At 47.1% G+C, this 17,528-nt stretch overlaps 2 protein-coding genes across 2 annotated transcripts; both read right to left on the bottom strand.

The window, feature by feature from the left end:
* Positions 1-1,456: 1,456 nt before the first annotated feature.
* On the bottom strand, positions 1,457-12,181 carry LOC116627747 (glutathione S-transferase theta-1-like). Its single transcript, XM_032397638.1, has 2 exons — positions 12,070-12,181; positions 1,457-1,563 (listed from the first exon to the last, which is right to left on the bottom strand). Exons 1-2 carry the CDS (start codon positions 12,179-12,181, stop codon positions 1,457-1,459), a joined length of 219 nt encoding a protein of 72 aa, XP_032253529.1.
* Positions 7,144-7,423, bottom strand: LOC116627746 (uncharacterized protein C3orf14-like). Its single transcript, XM_032397637.1, has one exon. It carries the CDS (start codon positions 7,391-7,393, stop codon positions 7,187-7,189), a length of 207 nt encoding a protein of 68 aa, XP_032253528.1. The 5' UTR covers positions 7,394-7,423; the 3' UTR covers positions 7,144-7,186.
* Positions 12,182-17,528: the final 5,347 nt, after the last annotated feature.

Consider the following 17,528-nt stretch of genomic DNA (forward strand, 5'->3'; position numbering starts at 1 on the left):
TGGGGTAAGAAGACCCTGCCCCCAAAGCCAAGATTCACAGAAAACCCCTTGGCAAGAGGATGTTATTGGAAAATTTAAGTAAGATTTAAGTAAAACCTATACCCTCAGGAGACTGCCTTCCTGTGCTAGGGCTGGAGCCCTCTCCAGTCTGGGAGGGGCCATGTTCTCCATCCCCTTCATTGCCCTGCCCTCCTGCACAAATCACTTTGGCAGGATCACTATAATATCCAATTTCCCTGCTTCCTCTTTGGTCACCCTCAAGTGCAAGCCCTCTCACCCCCCCCCCCCCCGCCCTGGGGAGCCAGAATATTATTTTAAAATACAATGTGGTGGGGTGTCTGGCTGGCTCAGTCAGTAGAGCATGCAACCCTTAATCTCAGGGTCATGAGTTCAAGCCCCACAGTGGGTGTGGAGCTTACTTAAAATAAAATATAAAGAGGGGCACCTGGGTGGCTCAGATGGTTAAGCGTCTGCCTTCGGCTCAGGTCATGATCCCAGGGTTCTGGGATTGAGCCCCGCATCGGGCTCCTTGCTCAGCGGGAAGCCTGCTTCTCCCTCTCCTTCTACTGCTCCCCCTGCTTGTGCTCTCTCGCTCTCTCTGTCAAATAAATAAATAAAATCTTAAAAAAAAATAAAATAAAATATAAAGAAAGAAAGAAATGCAATCTGGGCACACTATGCCTATTTAGGGTTTACAGATCATAGGCATGGCCTTTAAGGCCCTGCATGACTGATTCCTGACCAGGAGAGCTGCTGTTTAGATTTGCCCCTCCTGATCAGTTCAGCAGAACAGAGGCAGGACTCATGAGCTACAGTACTTGATGCCAAAGGGCCATGTCCTGGGAGGTTGGCCCAGCCAACTGATTGATCACCATGCCTATAGTCACCACATATGGGATGCCTGCTGATTCCTATGCTGTCTGATAAATCACTTTCTCCAAGAATTAGAAGAGTAGAGGGCATTTGTTAATTTCACTCTTGGCAACCATCATGGGGAAGCTGACCCATAGGGCCTCAGAAGGGGGGTTGTCTTTCGGATAGAGACCAAGACCAGGGCCAAGACAGAAGGTCAAATAAATCACACCTCCGAGTTAGAAGTGTAGGCTCAGGCTTAGCCCAGGTTTATTTCCCAAACTGAAAACAAGATGCAGTGATTAAAGGAGATAAGATCTGGCTATTCCGTTCTCATTGTGGCTTTTAAGCAGCTGTGCAAGATGGTACGGGTGTAGGGACCTGACCTGGGAGCACAGGTGCAGTGGGACTGACCAGGCAAATCACTACTCCTCTGAACCTGCCTCCCATGGGACAGTGGAAATGAAGGTGCTTTGTGAACTGCCACGGTCAAGCGCGGGGACTGGGCTTCCCGGCTCACCAGATCATGGCCAGCACCAGAGGCATCAGCTTCTGCTTTATGGTGGGGTCTGCAGGTGGAGAGTCCTTGGCCTTCAGGATGACCTCATGGGCCTCCCGGAAGAGATCCTTCCCCACTGCTGCCTCCACACGCTGGCACCATGCCGCCAACCTGGGTCGACCTTCGAAGACTTGGCAGCCAGCACCCACAGGCTGCAGGGAGAAAGGGAACAGGATGAGGGTGGATGGGTAAGGTCAAGGATGGCAGCATCTGCCTGGTTTGGGGGCCCCAGAGCTCCAGAAGAGGCTTCCACACATAAGCCTGGCACATGGCCAGGTGGGGGGCAACATAAGCCCAGGGCCCTCCCTGCCTGGCAGGCCACCCTATCCATAGCACTCACATGCATCAGCTCCGTGATGGCTACCAGATCAGCCAGCGAGATGTGAGGCCCGGTGAGAAAGGCCTTGTTCTGGAGGAACCTGTCCTCAAGCAACTGCACGGTCACATCCAATTCAGCCGGCGTGGCTGCCAACATCTCAGGAGATACTGGCTCACCCAGGAAAACAGGGAACATCACCTGGGAGGTGGGGAGGCAAAGTAGAGGGTTAGGGGCCAGCCCAGCCTCAGGGGCAGGAAGGCAAGTGTGCCTCCCCCGCCCCAGTTTGAGCTACTTTCTGGTTCCATGCGCCTTTCTTCTAAGGCTGGGCTAGGCCCGCAGGGAAATTCCCAAAGGACCACCTCTCCCAAAAATATTCCTGCTTCCGTGTTCTCTGATGGCTGAGCCTCGGGGGCATCTGACAGAAGGACCCAAACTCAGGGGGGGACTTGAACCATGAATTTTATACTTTGGAAGTATAAATCTAGCCTAGGGACAGTCTATGTTATAACCTCCTTCCCCCTGAATGTAAAGTCAGTACCTCTTACTGTATAATTAGGAGGATGAGCTTGTAAGGTTTCCACTCTGCCATTTACAAAGCGTGTGACCTAAAGCAAAATACCCAAACCCTCTGAGCCTCAATTTCCTCATCTACAATATAGAAATAATAGTACATGACTCCTCTTGTAAATGGAAAAGTGGGACCCAGAAAGAGAGGGACAGTCAGTTGCCCGAGATGGCACAGCCAAGAAAAGACTAAGCCAAGAGTAGAAGGGACATTTTCTGGCAACGAGCTACCAGGAACTAAGGAGGAGGGCCAGGAAAGAGTGGTGTCTAGGATTCTGGGAGGAAGGTGTTTTGGGGGAAGCCATCAACAGCCTCATGGGTTGGCAGAGCTGTCGGGAGATACTAGTGGATGGGGAGCAAGGGAAGACTGCTTCATGCTTCATTTGGTAAAGTTGCTTGGGGGAGCCTGGGATTTAGGTAAACAGGACTAGGATTGTACATGAGCCCTGGCTTCGGGCTTCAGTTTCCTCCTCCATACAAGGTAGAGAGAATCAGCAGTCGCCCACTGGTGCCCTGGAGGCCAGCCCTAAGCTAATGACATTCCTTTGGCTACAGAGTTTCTAAAAATACGGATCGGGGCGCCTGGGTGGCTCAGTCAGTTAAATGTCCAGCTCTTGATTTCAGCTCAGGTCATGATCTCAGTATCATGGGATTGAGCCCCACGTCGGGCTCCACACTAGGCATGGAGCCTGCTTAAGATTCTCTCTCTCTCTGTCCCTCCCCTCCCCACTCTCTCTCTAAAAAAATAATAATAGTAAAAATAAAAATATAGATCCGTTGCTGAAATGGGGGCATTTCATATAGGAGTCCAGATTTCCAGCTTCTTTTTCTTTCTTTTTTTTAAGATTTTATTTATTTATTTGAGAGAGAGAGACAGAAAGCAAGCACAAGTGGGTGGAGGGGCAGAGGGAGAGGGAGAAGCAGACTCCCCTCTGAGCAGGGAGCCCAACTCAGGGCTCAATCCCGGGACCCTGGGATCAAGACCTGAGCCAAAGGCAGACGCTTAACCGACAGCCACTCAGGTGCCCCTCCAGCTTCTTTTTCATGTAAAGGGTGCTGGCCACAGGGTATCCCTGCTCAGTATCTAAGGCTGATGTTGGGGAGAAGCCACTCCTTCAGGAGGGCACAATGGGCTCTCACTCTGCACAACTGACCTAGCCCTCCTCCCTCATTTTTTATCGTCCTCACCCCTGCAAGAGATTGTCTACATTTCCATTCTGTTCTGGTTTGGTTGATCCAAAAATCTTAGTGTTTTTTTTTAATTTTTATTTTTTTTTAAGATTTTATTTATTTATTTGACAGAGACACTGCGAGAGAGGGAACACAAGCAGGGGAGTGGGAGAGGGAGCAGCAGGCTTCCCGCAGAGCAGGGAGCCCAATGCAAGGCTCGATTCCAGGACCCTAGGATCATGACCTAAGCTGAAGGCAGACGCTTAACGACTGAGCCACCCAGGCGCCCCAATTCTTAAGGTTTTAAAGAGTGGTTTTGTTCCTCTTTAAATATAAAAGATCATAGTAGGGTAATAAATACATTCTGATTTATTTATATAATGAATTACTATAGAGTAGTTAAAATGGATAAATTAGATCCACCCATGGCAATACAGAAAAATGTACATTGCAGAGTGATATGAGAGCATTTATATAAAATTTTAAACACTCAAGGCAAAACTTTATTTTGCCTATGACGACACCTAAGTGTAATAATGCATAAAATCGTGAACTGGAAGACTCCCACCAGATCCCAGAGCAGAATGGCCTCTCAGGAAGGAATGAGGGCAACGAAGAGGACTTTTGAATTTTTGTCCTCTGTTTCTGTTTTATATAAGAAATGAGAGGAGACAGAGAAATAAAGCCCATGACCCACAATTAGCCATACACTTCAAAAAATAAGGAATCCCACTTCTTTTTTTTTTTTTTTATGTTATTATGTTATGTTAGTCACCATACAATACATCATTGGTTTTTGATGTGGTGATCCACGATCCATTGTTTTCGTATAACACCCGGTGCTCCATGCAGTACGTGCCCTCCTTAATACCCATCACCGGGCTAACCAATCCCCCCTCCCCCTCCCCTCTAAAACCCTGTTTGTTTCTCAGGTCCATAGTCTCTCATGGTTCATCTCTCCCTCCAATTTCCCCCCTCCACCGTTTTTCCCTTCCTTCTCCTAATGTCCTCCATGCTATTCCTTATGTTCCACAAATAAGTGAAACCATATGATAATTGACTTTCTCTGCTTGACTTATCTCACTTAGCATAATCTCCTCCAGTCCCATCCATGCTGATATAAGTTGGGTGGGAATCCCACTTCTGATAAGGACATCAACATCACAAAACCATAGCTCCCATCGTAACAACGGTGGAAAGAACATAATCTTATCTTTCTTTAAAGCTATCAAAGAGTTATAGAACTTTTAAAAATAAAAAATAAAAGAAGGGGCAAAAAAAGAAAAAGAAAAAAAGCCGAAACCTATGAGTCTGATATGGTAGCCGCTAGGGACTAGCTCTTGAAACGTGGCCGGTCCTAACTGAGTTGTGCTGCGCATGCAAAATACACACCAGATTCCAAAGACACAGTACAAGAAAAGAATGCAAAATAGTGCATTAATGATCTTTCTACTGATTACATGTTACTATAATTTTTTTAATTTTTAATTATGGTAAGAGACACGTAGCATAAAATTTCCCATCTAACCATTTTTAAGTGTACAGTTCCACGGCACTAAGCACATTCACACCAGAAGCATGTACAACTATCACCGCAGAGATAGTATAGGGAAAGCAAGAGGGACTAAACTCCTGTGAAAGTCACCAGTCTGAGACAAGGGTTAAAAGTTTCCATAAGAAAAAAAAAAGTTTCCATAAGCTTGGAGACAAATATCTCCTTCTGGGAAAGGGAATGAATGAGAGATAAGAGCCATGAGGGAGTAATGGTTGCCTGGGCAAAATTAGAAGTAACAATTTAAAGCCTGCTTGCACAAGTATTTCTATTTTCCAGAAGCCCTAGAAGAATGTCGACCATGAAGAAAAGCATCTTGTGATTGTCTTGTGTCCACTAAAAAGTGACGCCCACAAGATAATGACCGTGGGACTGAAGGACACTTCCCCATTCCCAGCCCCTCACCCTCTGGAGAAGTGCCTTTATAAGCCTCACACGCTACCGAGGGGGGTAGCGACATTCCTCTTTCTTGTCGGCCCCCTTTTATACAAGCTATCTCTAATAAACTCCACCTGTTTTCTTGCTCTCAAGTTCAATGTTCATTTCTATGACATTGAGACTCAGGAACCTAGACTCAGGGGTTGAGTAACACCACCAACCATCTCCAGAACTTACTCATCATCCCAAACTGAAACTGTCCGCATTAACCAAAACTTCCCATACCCTCCTCCCCCAACCCCTGACAGCCATCCTTCCACTTTTTTGTCTTTAGGAACAGAACTACTTTAAGGATCTCATATAACTGGAATCATACATGGCTGGCTCAGACAGAAGAGCATGTGACTCTTTTTTTTTTTTTTTAAGATTTTTTTTTTTATTTGACACAGAGAGAGAAATAGAGAGAGAGTGCACAAGCAGGGCGAGTGGAAATCAGAGGGAGAGGCAGAAGCAGGCTCCCCACTGAGCAAGGAGCCCAGGACCCTGGGGATCATGACTGAGCCACCCAGGTGCCCCCTACCTTTTTTTTTTTTTTTTAGTCAGAACAACCAGTATTCACTGTTTAGATGAGAATGACAAAAAATGATTTTTTTTATTTATTTATTTTTTATTTTTTAAAGATTTTATTTATTTATTTGAGAGAGAGAGAGAATGAGAGACAGAGAGCATGAGAAGGAGGAGGATCAGAGGGAGAAGCAGACTCCCTGCCAAGCAGGGAGCCCGATGTGGGACTCGATCCCAGGACTCCAGGATCATGACCTGAGCCGAAGGCAGTCGCTTAACCAACTGAGCCACCCAGGCGCCCAATAAATGATTTTTTTTTAAAAAAATGACACACATAACACTTATTTAAAGACTTACTTAATAAACAGTCCACCTTTCAATATTAGCTCTTAACACTTCCATGGGATTGGCAGAAAGCAAATTCGTGACCCTGAAGTAATAGTAGGTCTCAAAGTGATAGAACCTGAGACTTGTCAGCTGATTCTCCTATCTTCATGTCATCGAGGAGGTAATGGGACAATATGAACATATTCGATTCCTAAGGTACCCTAAATGACCCACATATTCTTTAATATTCAGCTGTACTAAACAGGTTTTTTTGAAAAGAGTATGTGAAGAAGTTATCACTGCGCTTCATTGTGAACGGTATTTTCTGCTTCATTCTCATTTTCTTTTTTTTTTTTTAAAGATTTTATTTATTTATTTGAGAGAGAGAGAATGAGAGAGAGCACATGAGAGGGGGGAGGGTCAGAGGGAGAAGCAGACTCCCTGCCAAGCAGGGAGCCTGATGCGGGACGCGATCCAGGGACTCCAGGATCATGACCTGAGCCGAAGGCAGTCGCTTAACCAACTGAGCCACCCAGGCACCCCTCATTTTCATTTTCAACACCGATAGGATATGGTGCTCTTCCTAAAAGAAACTGTTCCCATTTGGGAATATATTCTTCTACTGATGTCCAGTAAAGAATCTCAAGAGAAGGGTGACTGGGTGGCTCAGTTGGTTAAGCGACTGCCTGCGGCTCAGGTCATGATCCTGTAGTCCCTGGATCGAGCCCCACATCGGGCTCCCTGTTCAGCAGGGAGTCTGCTTCTCCCTCTGAACCTCCTCCCCTCGTGCTCTCTCTCTCATTCTCTCTCTCTCTCTCAAATAAATAAATAAAATCTTTAAAAAAAAAAAAAGAATCTCAAGAGAAACCACCTCTGGTGATGGAATTGGGTGAATCCGGGTCTATAGAGACTTTTCTGATGCTTCTATATCCATTAAAAGACCAAGGTTCCTTTTACAAGCAGTCTCAGCTGCTTGCATCTGAGATGCCTTTTCCTTGTTTTCATCCATAAATTTATTCTCCATTTGTTGAAGTAACATTAATCTTTGTGATACTATTTCTTCATGTCTTTTATAAAGGTGAATTTCTTGAGCAAACAAGGATGTCATCTTTAGTCAAAGCTGCCTTATAAGCTTTCTGCTTGACTGAAGAGCCTGGGCCAATGCAGATAAAGATCAAGTGAAGTGCTCTTAAGGCTTAGAGCCTGAAGGCAAATCATCTGGTTGCGTGCAGAAGCTGAAGGTGACTGTCCCAGTCGCACTCGGACCTCATCCGTAAAGCTCTACCTTTTTTTGAACCTAATGTCTAGCACACCATAAAAAAAGGAAGAAAATGTGACCCATAATCAGGAGGATAAAAAAATGGCCAATAGAAATAGACCCACGGGGGACCGACGTATGAAAATTAGCTGACAAAGACTTTTAAGTAACTATTAAAAATATGTTAAAGAATTTAGAAGAAAAGATGGACCAAATGGGTAAACAGATGGTGAATTTCAGCACAGAAATGGAAACTTAAAAAAGAACCAAATGGAATTTCTAGAACTGAAAAATACATGTCTCAAAAAAAGACTGTATTAGGGGCGCCTGGGTGGCTCAGATGGTTAAGCGTCTGCCTTTGGCTCAGGTCATGATCCCAGGGTCCTGGGATCGAGTCCCACATCAGGCTCCTTGCTAAGTGGGGAGCCTGCTTCTCCCTCTGCCTCTGCCTCTCTCTCTCTCTCTCACTCTCATGAATAAATAAATAAAACATTTAAAAAAAAAAAGACTGTATTAGATGGGTTGGATAGCAACATGGGCACAACAGAAGAAAGAATTAGTGGAGTCAAAGTTAATTTCATAGAGACTATCCAAATGGAACAGAATGCAATGGTGCTTTAGCCCCTTTGGGGCAATGACCTCAGGGCCTCACCTAATGCCACAGGGCCCAGAGGCAGCTTCTCCGCAGGGCTGTGTGCTGCCATGCCAGGTACTCATCCCCAAGGGCGCAGGCCTGTACATCCTGGGGGTACAGTGGTTGGGGACTTTATACTTGCGGCTCAGGTAGAGCAGGATGGCCACGCTGCAGGGGAGGGATGACATGATGGGTGGAAGAAGGACACTGTGCTAGGGGCTTAACCAGAGTTCCTTCTTTAATCTTCCTGACGATGTGCCAAGGTATTTACCTCACTTTCCAGAGAAGGAAGCCAGGCTTAGACAGTGAAGGGACTTGCCCAGGGCACAGAGCCTTTGGTGGCAGGGCTGAGAGTCTTTCTGAGGCTAACACACGAGCTCATCCTACCACCGGGCAAAAGCCCACAGCAGAGTATCCTGCCAAGTGTTCAGAGACAGTCTCTGATCAGAGGGTCAGAGGGCTTCCTGGAGGAGACACCATCAAAGCTGAGCCTTAAATAAGCTCAGTTCTTTCCAGTTTGCATCCATTCTCATCCTCTGGCATCCAGACCAGCCTCAGATGGCCTGACTGCTCAAAAAGGCATTCCTCTCAACCTGCTGTTCTCCCTAAAGCACCCAGTAGGAAACACTGGGGCTGCTGCAGGATCATGGAACAGCAGAAAAGACCAGGCCCCTGGAGCTCTCCTCCTGCCCTAGGTTATGAGGGCTACCATGGTGTTGGGACAGGGATGGACCTGGAAGGCCCCTGAGGATGCACGAATTTGGGGCCATAGGAAAGCTTTCAGGAACTTGGGGTACCCCAAGGGTTGTGCACCCCAGCCAATAAGGGCAGAAAACCTCTGTTCCCTATTAAGAATCCTGTATCCATGCCCTGGCTTAACAACTCACTTGTCTGTACAAGAGCTCCTTTTCCTCCCAGCTAACGGTTCAAACCACCTCTGGGGAGGGCTGCAGGTCCCCGGGAGTCACAGACCTCCTGACAGTGAGAAAAGACACAGAAGAATGCAGAAATCACACAATGCTCCTGGCAGGTACCATGGGTACTCAACACTGGGTGACACAAGGACCCAGGACAGTAGAGAGCAGCAGAAAGAAAGAAAAAATGACACTGGCATAATGTTAGGAATTCTTGGAGGGATGCACCCATCTCACAATTCCAGAGATACGTTCTAAAACTTTAAGTTCTGCTTGTTATGGGAGGGGTGACTCAGGTGACAAAAGGCACCAAACTGGGAAAAGACTTGACCTTTTCACTTCTTGGGACCTGTTGTGATGTAAAACACCCACTTGTCTCATGGTCCTCCCTCGGGTGACGCCCACTCAGGGAGGCTGCAGCCCAGACTTGGAGCCACTGGGTAGCCTAGACGCCCATGGGCCATCTCGAGCCAGAGCGCTGCCCCTGCCCTGCCCTGCACCCCTGCCCTGGGGTACTCTCACCAACAACCACAGGATGGGTACAGAAGTAAAATAGATGTTTACTTGTCCAAGCATCCTTGTGAACTGGACCAGTGGGCAGGCAGGGGTCCGGGTTCCAGCCCTGACTCTCTATGGGATGTTGGGCTAAGAGCCCTTCACCTCTGAGGATTTTAGTTTTTTGTCTCTGAAATAGAGAGTTAGGGGGCGCCTGGGCGGCTCAGTTGGTTAAGCAGCCAGCTCTTGGTTTGGGCTCAGGTCATGATCTCAGGGTCCTGGAATCTAGCCCGTGTCAGGTTCTGAGCTCAGCAGGGAGTCTGTTTGTGGATTTTCTCTCTTCTCCCTCTTCCTCTGCCTCTCACTCTGCTCACTCAAGCTCTCTCTCTCTCTTTAACATACATACATACATATATACATACATAAATAAATAAAATAAAATTAGAGGGTTAGGACAAGATGGTTCCAGTGAGTTCTGGTAGCAGCCCCAGGGCCCCAGTTACCTCTCAGCCAAGGTGAAGTTTCCATCCTTCAAAGCAGGCACCTTCTTCAGGGGGTTCACCTGGGCAAAGGCATCACTGAGGTGCTGGCTTGCAGAGAGCCCATCACGGTGGGTGAAGGAGGAAACACTGAGCCCTGCCCACTCCCTACCATGCCCAGGCCCCAATTTCATGGCTCTTCTCCAGCCCCCAGGTGCTCTCCTGCATGGCAAAGGCTAGTGAGGGCCACTTTGGGAGAAACGGGATACTGCTCTGCCAAATGTTGCAAAATGGACCTCGACAGCCCATGCCAAGTCCCATTGGGCCCAAGCTCCACCCGCAGCCCAAGGTGCGGGATATGATGCTTCAGCTGGGCCTTCACACTCACTGCACCCACCACCTTTGCACCATCCCCGGCCTCATTAAGTACACATTCAGGGTGCCCCAAGCTGCCAGAGGAGGGTGGCTGGTCACCCGAACGGCGCTCTGATTTCTTACAGTGCCCCTTTCCCTGTGGACTCTAAGGTAAGGTCACCAAACACAGAGAAGTGGCTTTTTCCTGGTATCTATTTACTTGCAAACAACTTCCACCAGCTCCTCTGTGTCCCCTTGTTCACCCTGCCCTGGCCACTGGGGACACAGGGCTGGCCCTGCCTTTAGGCTCTGCTGGAGCTGGAACAGTCACATTTTTGTCCCACCTACAGCCTCCCAAAAGGTACAGCCCCATGTCCCCCGGGATCCTGGCCTCTGCTTGAGTTTGTGGGCATGGCTCCTACTCCTGCAGATGCAGTCAGAGAGAAGCTTCTGAAGAGCATTTAGGCTTATCGCCACCCTGCTCAACAGCCTTCAGTGGCTCCCCATTACCCCAGGATCAGGTGGAAGCTCCTCGAAGCCATACATGATTGCCTTAACACTCTAGCCTCAAACACACCCACTATCCTCCCTTTTCCCTCCCTTCAGACTGAGCCTTCACCAGACACACCTGCCCTGCTCTCCTAGTGAAACACACCGCTCTGCACCCTTTATTTAACAGTCTGGCTGGGATGTTCCTTTGTCCCCATGTGCTGTCCCCTATACTCTGCAGAGGTAACCCCTGGGCAGGACAAGTGGGAAATCCCCCCAGGAGAAGATGGGAGAAGATGATGATTCAGGCAGAGAGACAGGCCAGTACAAAGGCACAAAGGCAGGCAAGGGCCCAACCGTGGTGGGGAAGTGATGGTGGGGGGGAGTCTCAGCCAAGTAGAGTTACCCTACTTGCCCACCCAGCAATACCTGGGTTCTGCTTCCCTCTTTCCCCCCAGATGCCTGCTGTGTCCCTGGAGCCTTGGGAGCCTGCCAGAGAAACACACCCTCCAGCTCAGAGTGCAGGGCTCAGTAAGCTCAAACACACCCTCCAGCTCAGAGTGCCCGACTCAGCAAGCTCCGGCAGCCTCCCCTGCAGTCTCCCCTCAGGCTCCCGGCGTACCCCCTGGGGTGCCCCTCCCAGCAGAAACAAGAAGGCAGAGGTAAAGCAGGAGAAGGCAAGGCAGAAGTAGGGACAGAGGGGGACCCCCAGTGCAGACTGGGCCGATGCATAGCGCAGGGCTGGAAGGTCGGGACCCTGGTGACTGCTGTGGCAGATTTTCGGCAGTTGGGGACCACAAAGGAGGGAGTCGGCTCTGCCGCAGTCTCTATGCTCGACCCCCTAACCCCCCACCTCCTGCCCCCATCTCTTTTCTGGAGGTCCTCTCTCCCTATGTCCAGGTACACCCTGTTTTTGTTCACCAGGTCTCTCTTTTTCCTCAAGCTCCCCACCCCTTCACTCGGCCTCGGCGGAGCCCCATCGTCTATCCCGCGGGACCCAGCAGAGTTTGGGGGATTACCCGACTCTGGGATCTCCCTGGTGGCTCACCTTTTTCAGCAATGGCCCTAAGAAGGGTTTGGCGCCGGACGTCCTCTTAAGCAATTTTTGGGCTCCCCGTTCCTCCCCGATCTCTCGGTTTCCAAACCCAAGCCTGGGCCCACTTTTGGGCAGGTCCACCGGGCGCAGCTCGAAGGGAATGCTGTTCTTCTTGGCGAAGATGTAGACGGCGCGGCAGGGCTGGGACAGCAGGTCCAGGTAAAGCTCCAGGCCCATGGCGGAGGCCGCAGGACCGGACTCGCGACCCCAGGGACTCCGCGAACCCGAGCGCAGCCAGGAAACGCACTCGGTCGTGGGGCCACGCTCCCCGTTGGGTGGCTGCGGGCACCCAGGCACTTGGGTCCAATCGCTGGAGCGGCTAGGGGCGTGTCTGAGGGATTGGGACCAAGAGCGCAGGGCCCAGCCGGCGGGGTGGTGACGCGATGGTCGCCCCTCCAAGGGTCCCGCCGAGGGTCCCCAGTCCTTTGTGACTATCTTATTTCACTTACCATGGTGTCTTCAAGGTTCATCCACGTTGTCGCTGTCAGAGTTTCCTATCATCTCCATTTTAGAGATGTCGAGATTGAGGCAAGAAGTGATTATGGACCCAGAAAGTCTGGTTCCAGAGTCCCTGTTCCTAAGAACACTCCCGAGACCGTGATGCTAGCAATGGCACAGCCTCGGGCCTTATGTTTAGCATTTTGTGGTAACTCACTCGGCTCAGATTGCATTTCCTGTAATTTGGCAGCCTTTGTCTTCCTGCTCCTGCCAGCACAGTGCATCACATTCCCTGAATTTGTTTCTTCCCGGCTCTGGGCCTCAGTTTCTCCATCTTTAAAATGATGGGGAGAGATCCAACAACCCCACTTCTGGGCATATATCCAAAGGAAATGGAAACAGGATATGAAATAGATAGTTGCACCCCCACGTTGATTGCAGCATTCTTCACAATAGCCAAGACATGGAAATAACTAAGTGTCCGCCAAGGAAGAATGGATAAAGAACATGTGGTATATATACACAATGGAATACTATTCAGCCATGAGAAAGAAGGAAATCCTGCCATTTGTGACAACCTGAATGGACCTTGAGGGCATTATGCTGAGTGAGATAGGTCAAACAGAAAGACAAATACAGTGGAATCACACTTATTTGTGAAATCTAAAAAAAGCCAAACTCATAGAGGCAAAGTAGAATGGTGGTCACCAGGGGCTGGAAGGTGGGAAGACTGGAAAAATGTGTAAGAGTACAAACTTGCAACTAGGAGATAAATAAGTTGTGGAGATCTATCACAACATAATGGTTATTAGTCAACAACATTTGTTGTCAACAATATAGACAACAACTGTATTACAATTTCCAAGTTGCTAAGAGACTAGATCTTAGTTATTCTCCCTATGAAAAAGAAATGATAATTAGGTGACATAATAGAGTGTTAGCTCATATTACAATATATAAATGTATCAAATCAACAAGTTGTACACCTTAAACTTCCACAATGTTATGTCAGTTATATCTCAATAATAAATAGGTAGATAGATAGATAAAATAATGAGGAGGCTAGAGCCCTACAGGGCCCTTACAACTCATCACCCCTGGACTCACCTGCTGAGCCTCAGTCTCAGGCCTGTTCCTTACTACCCCGGGATCCCCCAGAGCATGCCACCTGGCTGGTCACATGGCATCAGTGTCATTTCTTAACATAAGTCCAACTGAAAATGCATCCGCAAGAACATAACGTTTTCTACACAGTAAGAAAGCTCTTTGCAAAGAAAGCAAATGTTGGTAATAATGATTTTCAACTGAAAAAAAAATTTAAGGAGGGATGAGAACTTCAGATTTCAGATGTTGAAGTTTGAAAAAGGACCTAGACACTCAGAGGAGGCAAGTTACTCGATCCCCATGTCCCGCTGACCCTAGTCAGCACCCCAGGAGAAGCTGGGCAGGATCCTGTCTAGGGCCCAGCCTCAATCTTGAAGGCTCAAAATCTAATTTGGCCCATGTTCCAGAATTAATCTTTTTCTTAGGATCTGAACTCACAAGGGACTGATGGATTTCTTATTTTATAGAAAAAGAGATAAAGGCCATTTAGACATAATGCTCCCAACCAATGCTCAGAGCACTCTAGAAGTGTTGTCTCCCAGCAAACCTGGGGAAACAGAGTGAGAACAAAGCAAGCCAGACCACCTGCAAGGCACCCTCCAACTGAAAGCTTTAGAGAGTCAGAAAAACCATCTATATTCATTAATTATTGCTACGTAACAAATTACCACGAACTTAATGGCTTAAAACAACACATATTTATTATCTTACACTTTCTGTGGATCAGGGGTATGGGCATGGGCTCAATGGTTCCTCAGGAAGGCTGCAATCCAAGTGTCAGCCAGGACAGGGTTCTCATCTGAGGCTCAAATGGGGAAGGACCCACTTGCGAGCTCACTCAGGTTTTTGCCCGAATTCATTTCCTTTCCCTAGTAGGACTGAGGGCCCTAGCTCCTTGCTGACCACTCTCAGCTCCTTGCCACAGGGACCTTCTAGCATGGCTGCTTACTTCTTCAAAGCCAGCAAGGGAGAGAGTCTCTAGAACCAGTCTGCTAGCAAGATGGAGTCTTGTATAACAAAACATAATCTCAGAAGTGACATTCCATCACCTTTGTCACATTCGGTGGCTTAGAAACAAGTCACGGGCCCTGGACACACTTAAGGGGAAGGGATTATATAAAGATGTGACATTGGGTAAGGTCATTGGGGGGTCAGTTTATTTTTTCTTAAGATTTTATTTATTTATTTGACAGAGATAGTGAGAGAGCACAAGCAGGGGGGAACAGTAGAAGGAGAGGGAGAAACAGGCTCCCCGCTGAGCAGGGAGCCCAATGCAGGACTCAATCCCAAGGACCCTGAGATCATGACCTGAGCCGAAGGCAAGTGCTTAACCAACTGAGCCACCCAGGCACCACGGGGGGTTAGTTTAGAGTCTGTCCACCACACCTTCCAAGGCTTCATAAGTGTGCAACCTGTGCAACTGCCCAGCCCCTTGCTTCTAGCCCCACAGTTGTTTTAATGCTTTGCTATTGCCATCTTCAAGTTCTTAATAATCTTTGATCAAGGGGCCCCTCACTTTCATTCGTAGCCAGTCCTGTCCAAGGGGTCCAAAGAGCTCAGAAAGCCAGACAGGGCGCTGCTCCAGGCAGTGACAGGAGCACCTGACTAGGAGCTACTCTGCAGTCCTTCTCCTAGGGCCAGCTCTTCCCCTGTGGCATCTCACCCTCTTGACACTTAAACCGCATCCATCTTTGGCAAGGAACATAGGTGCCTTTAAACATCTTCAGGAAAAAAAACATGTTTTCCCATTGAAGTGTTTACGTGACCTAGGTACTTGCTACTCACATTGTGGTCCTCAGAGCAGAAGCAGCAGCCTTGACCATCAGCTTGTTGGAAATTGTTGAGCTTCAAAATAGAAGTTATTTTACTAGCAAAAATGAGTTTATTCAGGAATAGCAGAGAATTGCAACTCAGGACACGCAAGCTAGGGCAAAAACTACAGACAAATCCTACAAATGATAGGGAGGAATGGTATTTTATTAAGAAGGAAGAAGTTGGGAGGGGTTGTTTTGAATGAAAGTCCATTGGAGAAAAACAAGAATTCAGGGTGGTGAGAGTTTCTCATTGGCTGTGTTACTGGGGTAATGGATTTGGGTTTCTTTTCTTTTTTTTTTTTTCTTTTATTTGAGAGAAAAAGTCAGAGATAGCGAGAACACAAGCAGGGAGGAGAGGGAGAAGTAGGTTCCCCGCTGAGCAGGGAGCCTGATGTGGGGCTCAATCCCAGGACCCCGGGATCATGACCTGAGCCGAAGGCAGACGCCCAAAGACTGAGCCACCCACGCGCCCCTGGAGTAATGGATGTCTTATAGAAGAAGCGCTAGACGTCTCTTTCTGTTGGGGTCTGTAATTGACAATTCTTCCTGTAATTGACATCAAGTGCTATGGCATGAGAGGTCCCCCTTCTAGCCTCCAGACTCCATTTTAGTGAGGTTAGGAGACATAGATATGGATGGATATTCCATTATAGATATATAGATATTCCATTATAGATAAATATAGTATTATTGGAATATATATATACACACATACATACACACACACACACACACACACACACACACACAGATTATTATTCAGCCTTAAAAAGAAAGTAATCTTGGGGCACCTGACTGGCTCAGTCAGTAGAGCATGCAACTCTTGATCTTGGGATTCGTGTCCCACGTTGGTGTAGAGATTACTTAAAGTAAAATAAAATCTTTAAGAAAAAAAAAAAGGTAATCTTGTCATTTGAAACAACGGGGATGAACCTGGAGGTCATTATGCTAAGTAAAATAAACCAGACACAGATAGACCAATACTGCATAATCTCATTTGTATGTGGAATCCAAAAAAAAAAAAAAAAAATGAAACTCTTAGAAGCAGAGACTAGATGGTTACCAGGGGATGGGGGAATGGGGAGCTGTTGATCAAAGGGTACAAAGTTTTAGATATGCAGGACGAATAAGTTACAGAGATCTAATGTACAACATGGTGACTATAGTTAACAGTACCATATGGTACACTTCACATTTGCTAACAGAGTACATCCTCTTGGTTCTCAACGACAATGACAAAATGGTTACTATGTGAGATGGTGGATATGTTACTTAGTTTGATTATGGTAATCATTTCACAATGTATGTGTATATCAAAACATCATGCTGTACACTTAAAATACATACAATTTTTTTATAATTTTTTTATTATTATGTTAATCCCCATACATTACATCATTAGTTTTAGATATAGTGTTCCATGATTCATTGTTTGTGCATAACACCCAGTGCTCCATGCAGAACGTGCCCTCCTCAATATCCATCACCAGGCTAACCCATCCTCCCACCCAAATACATACAATTTTTATTTGTCAATTATTCCTCAATAAAGCTGGGAAAATAAATAAAAAAACCAGGGAGTGGGGCAGAATTGCACTGTCACCATGCTATCAGATAGTTTTCATTTCCCACGTAGCTCTGCGAGGGAGGGTACTCGGTCTGGTCTGTCCCTTTTGTGACCCTGAACATCCTTTTATGTTCCTGTTGGGGGTGGGGGCAACTTTCAGTCTTTCACCACTAAGTATGATGTTACCTGTGAGTTTTTCCTAGATGCCCTTTATCAAATTGAGGAAATTCCCTTCTATTCTTTGTTTGTTGAGAAATTCTATCCTGAGAGGGTGTTGGATTTGTCAAATGCTTTTTCTGCATCTATTAAGATAATCATGGGATTTTTGTTCTTTATTCTATTAGCATTGTGTGTTTTATTGATTGATTTTCCTATGTTGAACCACCCTTGCGTTCCTGGTCACGATATGTAATCCTTTTAATATGCTGTGGATATGATTTGCTGGTATTTTGTTGAGAATTTTTGCACCTGTATTTATAAGTGGTGTTGCCATGTAATTTTATTTTCTTGTGCTCTTTTTCTTGGCTTTGATCTCAGGCTCATACTGGGTTCCTAGTGTAATAACACTCCAACCAGTCTTCAAGCTTATGTGCTCCTTTCT

Source organism: Phoca vitulina, unplaced genomic scaffold (genome assembly GCF_004348235.1).
Source record: "Phoca vitulina isolate PV1807 unplaced genomic scaffold, GSC_HSeal_1.0 scaffold100, whole genome shotgun sequence".
Lineage (NCBI taxonomy): Eukaryota > Metazoa > Chordata > Mammalia > Carnivora > Phocidae > Phoca > Phoca vitulina.

Bases quoted from the DNA above. Each gene is read 5' to 3' on its own strand.
- LOC116627746 (XM_032397637.1), bottom strand. From the start codon at position 7,393: ATGACATCCTTGTTTGCTCAAGAAATTCACCTTTATAAAAGACATGAA.
- LOC116627747 (XM_032397638.1), bottom strand. From the start codon at position 12,181: ATGGGCCTGGAGCTTTACCTGGACCTGCTGTCCCAGCCCTGCCGCGCC. The intron at 1,564-12,069 runs GTGGGCCCAGGC...TTCTCCCTGCAG, and splicing joins CCCGGTGGACCTGCCCAAAA to CCTGTGGGTGCTGGCTGCCA.